The sequence below is a fragment of the Myotis davidii genome, unplaced genomic scaffold, assembly GCF_000327345.1.
Source record: "Myotis davidii unplaced genomic scaffold, ASM32734v1 scaffold599, whole genome shotgun sequence".
Taxonomy (NCBI): domain Eukaryota; kingdom Metazoa; phylum Chordata; class Mammalia; order Chiroptera; family Vespertilionidae; genus Myotis; species Myotis davidii.
The window spans coordinates 1078345-1085001 of NW_006290772.1; the positions used below are offsets into that span (position 1 = coordinate 1078345).

General features: G+C 58.7%; 1 protein-coding gene across 1 annotated transcript in view; it reads right to left on the reverse strand.

Annotated features, from left to right (window-relative positions):
* Window positions 1–6022, reverse strand: part of TELO2 (telomere maintenance 2) — a 13159-nt gene extending 7137 nt beyond the window's left edge. The window contains exons 1-10 of the mRNA XM_006763930.2: window positions 5596–6022; window positions 4664–4941; window positions 2913–2981; window positions 2487–2634; window positions 2043–2145; window positions 1737–1805; window positions 1462–1603; window positions 1244–1380; window positions 653–732; window positions 334–435 (exon numbers count right to left, since the gene is read on the reverse strand). Of these exons, the coding sequence (XP_006763993.2) occupies window positions 334–435; window positions 653–732; window positions 1244–1380; window positions 1462–1603; window positions 1737–1805; window positions 2043–2145; window positions 2487–2634; window positions 2913–2981; window positions 4664–4941; window positions 5596–6008 (1541 nt within the window). The 5' untranslated portion in view covers window positions 6009–6022. The remainder of the gene's footprint in view (window positions 1–333; window positions 436–652; window positions 733–1243; window positions 1381–1461; window positions 1604–1736; window positions 1806–2042; window positions 2146–2486; window positions 2635–2912; window positions 2982–4663; window positions 4942–5595) is intronic.
* Window positions 6023–6657: the final 635 nt, after the last annotated feature.

The following is a 6657-nucleotide window of genomic DNA, read 5'->3' on the forward strand; positions in this document are numbered from 1 at the left end:
CCAATGAAAATACCCTCGGTGAGGATTAACGTACATACATACATACACAAATAAATAAGTAAATAATAAAACATAAGAATTCACCTCCCAGTCCCTGAAGCTTCAAGAACGACTGACAGGGTAAGGCTACAGTGAAGCTGAGGCGCTCCATGCTGGTTCTCATACTGGGCGAAAGACTGGAGAGAGCTCAGAGCCAGTACGGTGCTGTAGGCTGACCCATCTTTTTGAGACGAGCCCATCACCCCTCGAGTTCACCTCGTGGCTCTGACACCAGCATGGGGTTGCCCCAGGCCTCAGTGCCCCCCCCCCCGCCCCCCGAGATCTCCGTCCTACCTGTCAAGCTCAGAGTCAGAGCCCTGTGGCCGCACCTGCGGGACTCCAGCCTCTACAGTCTGTTTGTCAGGGGTCTCTGCAGCGACTGGAGCGACAGGGGAGCTTTTGGGAAACAAGGAGGAACCCTTCAGGGACAAACTCACAAGTTTCTGGTCCCAGAACCTATGCTTCCCAAGGAAACACTCCTTCCACCCCAACCCTCGTCTTCTGAGCTTGTCTCGGCAACATGGGTCCAGAATGACAAGACAGAGTCCCAGGTGCGTGCAGAAGCTGCCCACCCGGCTAACCATGCCCAGCCCCCCGGGTGGGAGGAACTCACCCCGCCTCCGAGGGGCTGTCCGCAGCGGGCTGCGGGGTGGCTAAGGCCAGCATCTCGCAGCTCAGTTCATCCTCTTCATACTGCAACCGGAAAGATCTGGAGTCAGCTGGGATGGGATTGGCAGGAGCAGCAGAGCCAGGGCCCCTCCAAGGCCCTCCCGCTGCAGCCCTGGTCCAGCCTCTGACAGCCAGAGCCTTCCAAGAGCAACCTTCTAAGCCTCCACCTTGCAGAGGGCAGCACTGGGTGTACTGAAGGCCAGAGGGCCCCCCCATCCTGAGGGAGCTGAGAATGAGAATTCCCCCAGGTCACAGTAAACGTGGCAATGCCCTGAGGGCTCAGTGGATGGCGAGGAGGGGATGCCTAGGATGACCTGAGAGTTAAACACCCACGGATCCCCTGGGGGACCTGCTCAGGCCCAGCTGAGGGGCAATACCTCCACTCCCTCTAAGGTGTGAACCCTCGGGAGGGCCACCAAGGCCGAGTCCGCACTAACAGAGATGCTCAATGAGCACAGACCCAGGAAGGTGAGGTGACATCGAGGCTGGAGCGACAGCAGCTTGGGGAGACCACGTGGGCACAGCCCTCGCTCACCTGGAACTTCAGGGGAGGCCCCTCAGGGTGGATCCGGGCACTGGCCACCTCGGCCACGACCATGCCCAGGCGGCGCACGGCTGGTAAACTGCTGTCCAGGCGGCACTTCACTCCTGCCATTAGGCTGGCCAGCAACTCTGGGGAAACCAACACATACATGCTGCATGTGCCGTGGGGAAGGGGGCAATGGGAACAGGGTGCCCGTGCCACCTGCTCACCGTCCCGGCTGTCCTGGAGCTCAGCGTCCCCCAGGTGCGCCAAGCAGATTAAGACAGCTTTGCTGACATAGCACTGCTGGGCCAGGGGTGCGTGGCGGACGGCGCTGCTGCTGCCCCACGTCTCCATGAGCTCCTTCAGCGCCTGGTGGGCAGCACAACCCTGGCCTGGTCAGACAGCCCCCGCCTCCCCTCCACCCAGGCAGGATGCTCCCTCCCCGCCCCACCAGTCGGCGGCCCTGGGATGCTGCAGGGACTGAGGGCCCGACAGGACTTACCTGTACGAGGAGTGGGCGCCGTTGGCTGTCCATGGCCAGGTACCCCAGCAGGCTCTGCAGCACAGGCGTCTGCAAAGGAAGCAGGGCATCTCGTCACCGTCTGCCAGGCAGATACCACCGCCTGCCGCCTGCCTGGCCAGAGTTGCCCAGGGAGCCAAGGGCTGTCTGCGCAGGAGTCCCGGAGCAGGAACGGGTTTGGGCTAAAGGACGGGCATTTCCCAGAAATGAGCACTGTTCCCGCTACACTTGCTACAGTCATTTCTCTGGGGCCTGAGGCGGCCCGCGCCCACCCTGCGGCACTCTCACCGGGTATCGGTACTGCAGGAACAGAAGCTTCTGGGTCATCACAAACCGGGCCTTCTTACTCTTCAAAACCAGGTTTCCCAACAGTCGAGCGAGAACTTGAGGCCTGTGAGGCACAGGTGAGGGGGGAGGGGATCTCAACACGCAGGGCTGGATCCTGGGCTCTGCTCTAACCCCAGGGAGCCCGGGGGTGTTTCAGCTCCGAGTGGGTCCTGATTCTCCCTCTTCCTGATCAACACGGAAACCAGAAGAGCCCAGCACCTCGACGCATCTGACTGCATCGCAGGTTAAATACTTCACCTAGAGCAGGGGTGCCAGCTTTCCCCTCGAAGGACCAGAAACTGACTACCTACACAGGGTTGGCAGGTAAGGTGTCTCCTGCACCCCACCTTCTGCCTTCTTGGAAGAGAAGCATTTACAGTGGGAGGGGGGTACCTTGGCTCTTACCCAGGGGCAGTCTCCACAAGCCCTGTCAGCACGGCCTCCATGGCCCGGTCGGGCACGCATTCCACCAGGCGCCAGCAGACCCGCTGCCAGAGGCAGCTGCCCTGGGTGAGTGCTGTCAACCGAGGCACCAGCACACCCAGGATCTCCTCTGCGGGAAAGCCAACGGGGCCATGGGGCATCCAGTATCTGCAGCCCACAGGCCCACTGGCTGCATAGCCAAACCCCTACCAAGGAGCCCAGGACAGCCGGCATCAGCCCACCCACGACCAGGCCCAGGCAAGGGGACCGCTGCTGTTTCAGGACACACAGCCATGCTCCGACCCTCTGCCAGGGAAAAATGCCCCCCCACCCACAGGACAGCCACCAAGAGGAAGAGGGAGGGGACCAGAACACGCTGTAGCTTCTCCCCAGACAGGAAACACTCACTCTGCCTCCCGTAGACACAGGCTTTCCCCACGACCTGAGACACAAAGGAGACAGAGCAGTCTAAGCCGCCTAGGACAGGAAGGAAAAGGAGATTTTAAGCTATCGAAGAATACCTGACAAGTGGGGCCATCCCTCATTCCTGGGCAGGCGGACTCCGTGTCATAAAAAAACCAATTCATTCACTCTAAACCAGTGGTTCTCAACCTTCCTCATGCGGCGACCCTTTTAATACAGTTCATGTTGTGGTGACCCCCAATTTCATTGTTACAAATTGAACATAATTAAAGCATAGTGATTCATCACAAAAACAATATGTAATTATATATGTGTTTTCCGATGGTCTTAGGCGACCCCTGTGAAAGGGTCGTGACCCACAGGTTGAGAACTGCTGCAACGAACCATAATCATAATAGGCTTGTTCTAACTTGAACAGCCAAGGATAATAACTGTTTAAAAACCGTTACACACATTTGATCACTTAATTGTCACAATGATCCTCCGAAGTAGGGACGAGTGTGGCAGCACCAGGAGAAGCACAAGAGGGGCCTGGCCAAGGCGTTCAGCTACTCACAGACACAGGGCGGGCTCTGAGCCGCCCAGAGGGGGGAAGGGAGGAAACAAGGACACAGAAACCAGGAGAGGGCGGGCGATACCAGCTCCACAAGCAGAGCCAGGACGGTGGAGCCGACCAGGTTTCAGGCGGGACCCACGCACAGTGGGAACGACAGGAATTCGGAGTTTGTGATCTAGAGAGGCGCGCCCGCACAGCCCCTGCCGGTGAAGTAGACTCTGGGCACCTTTAGAACATCCCAGGGCATCACCCAGTAAAAGGCAGTGGGGCTGGGAGGCCTGGCAAGGTAAGAGCTTCACCTCCCTGTGGTCCCTCCCCCTAGACAGTGGTGCTGCCTCCTTCGAGGACAGTCCTGGGACTCCACAAAGCAACACGCATGAAGAGCCTTGAGCAACACCTGACGCGGCACCAGCTCCACCATCTCAGCTGCTGGAGCGCTGGGCACGCCCATGCGAGACACCTGACCCCACAAATGACGCTTCAAAGACTTTGTGATGAGGGGGTGAATAAGAAGCCGCTCCCACAGTGCCCCTCCAGGCAGCCAAGATGGCCAGTGACAAAGACACTGAGAGCCGCAGGCTAACAAGGACAAGCAGACCCTCGTCAACGGCCACGTCAGACGAGCCCTGTCACAGTGAGAACAGTTTTCAGATGTCCCATCGACACTAAGGGCCTAGCAGTGAGCAGCCCCATCTGGCTGACTTCACCAATGTCCACCCAAGAACTGAAGAAATCAAGAGTCAGCTCCATGTCCTGGCCGGTTTGGCTCGGTGGACAGAGCGTCGGCCTGCGGACTGAAGGGTCCCAGGTTCGATTCTGGTCAAGGGCACATGCCCAGATTGCAGGCTTGATCCCAGTGGGGGGTGGGCAGGAGGCAGCCAATCAATGATTCTCTCTCATCACTGATGTTTCTATCTCTCTACCTCTCTCCCTTCTCTCTGAAATCAATAAAAATATATTTTTAAAAAATAAAGAGTCAGCTCCACCTCCATAGTCAACAGCCACAAAGTGGGTAAAACTTCAGGATGTGGGTCATTGCCGCCCCCAACAGGAGACAACGTCTGACCCACCAACAGCACCACCCAGAGACGGCAAAGTGCCCAGAGGCCAGGGAGATGAAGGGGGCGGCAGAGCAAGAAAACGGCTGGAAGAGGGTCACTTTGGGGTGGGGAGGGCTCACCTCGGAGAGAGTCCACCACCGCCTGCAGCACCCGCACAGCCTCCTCCCCGAGCAGAGGAAAGTAGCTCTGAGGGAAGAACTCAGCCAGGTTCTCCTGCTGCAGGCAGTTGCCCAGGCGGTCGGGCAAGCCCACCACCTTGATTAGGAGCGCCTCCTGGAGCCGAGGAAAGGCTGGCTCCGCCTGCTGCCGACACTGCCCCTCCATGACTGCAGCCATCCTGCCCGCCTTCAGGAACCGGGCCAGCAGCCTTGCCATCTTCATCAGACGGAAACTGGGACTGAACCAAGAGCAGGTGTGAGGGGCGGAACCCCAACCCCCTCCATCCGCAGCATCCTCGGCCAATGGGAGCAGCAACAGCCGTCAAGAAACAGGTAATTCCAACAACTTAACGGGCGCTATTCCCTCCACATACATTGAAAGCAAGAGTATCTAAATCTCCCTAAGTAGCTAAGATTGCCAGCGGGCACAGCACCTGCTGGGCCCAGTGCCGCCCCCTACGCTTGGAATCACACTGGACACCACCGCCCTCTCCTGGCCGTGGTTTTCATACGGTGCTTGCTCTCTTCAGCAGCCCGCTTTCCAACCAGGCATCCCCACAAGGGCTGTCCCGTGCTCTAATGTGGAATCTAGGACCCTCCCCCCCCCAAGTGAGGGGGTTCCAGGAGCTTGCTGGGGCACCTGGGTGCCTCACTGCAGAGCTGGGAGCCACAGGGTGAAGGAGAGGGCGATGGCCATGCACTGCCACCCCTGACACTTCAGTCTGGAGCTAACCCACTGCCTCAGCCGCAGGGACTCAAACACCCTCGTTGCAGAGATGGACACAAACCAGGTTTGATTTTCAGGTGCCCTGCTATTGGTTTGCAATCCTTCAGGCCATGCGTATGCTTTGGATGCGACCAGCGACCCCGTAATGAGACGCAGCCCCACTCACCCAGCCGTGTCCTCGAGGGCCTCCATCAGCACCAGGAAGGCTTGGTCAGCTGGGCCCTCCAGGAAGAAGCTGGCCCACAACTCCTCCAACTGGCCATTGGGCAGCAGCCCCAGCCAGTCCGGGTTCAGCTTGCTGACCAGACATCTGAGAACGGCCGAAAAGTGGACCCTGGCAAACTCCTCCTGCTCCCCAGGGAGGGCCGGGTTCTCCGTTCCTCCGAAATAGCGCTTCAGGGACCCCAGGGTGGAGAAGATGCAGCCACCATCCTCAGAAGAGGAAAGGGTGTGAACAGCCTCCCGGACAGTGAGCCGGACCGAAGACGGCACTGGATCCATCCTGTTCAGAGGAAAGGACGTGAAAGCGCACGGAGCCGTGGGCATCCACATGGGACCCAGTCTCGGAGAAGGACGCATCTCCCACCCTCTGGCCTCTTATTACGTAAACTTCCTGGGGACCTCACTCCTCTTTGCCCCTTCTGTCACCCAGCAGTATCCTCTCCCTCCCACCTCTTTCACCGTTTTCACCGAGTCCTTTTCAGGACCTGAGGCCCTCTATGACTCCCACTACAGTAGGTCAACCCGTCCAGGGACACATGCCAGTAGCTGGAGATGGCAGGGACCAGGGATGCTGGTAAACATTCCACATACACAGACAGCCTCCCACAATAGAGGTTATCCAAACCAAATGTCACCAGTGCTGAGGTTGGGAGACCTGGTCTTGAGGCACCCATCAATGCCCTTCCGACTTCCACTCGCCAAACTCCCCTTTTTTTTTCAACCACCGCCGTCTGTGAGTAGTATTTATTTCGGGCCGAGCGCCCCAGCAGGACTAAGTACCATTAAGTAGGCGCCAGTCTGTTACCAGTGCACCCAGCCTCTCGATAAGCCTGTATTAGGGGCCCAACGGAGTCCCCCAGAGCCTGGTGCCTCCCGACCCAGCCGGGTCTACGAGGGCGGCGGCACGCAGAGTGCACGCGGGCCAACAGCAGCGATCAGCCGTCCCACGCCCCCCACACAGCGTGCCCTGGGCAGAAGCTCATTATTAGGTGAACACTGAAAATAA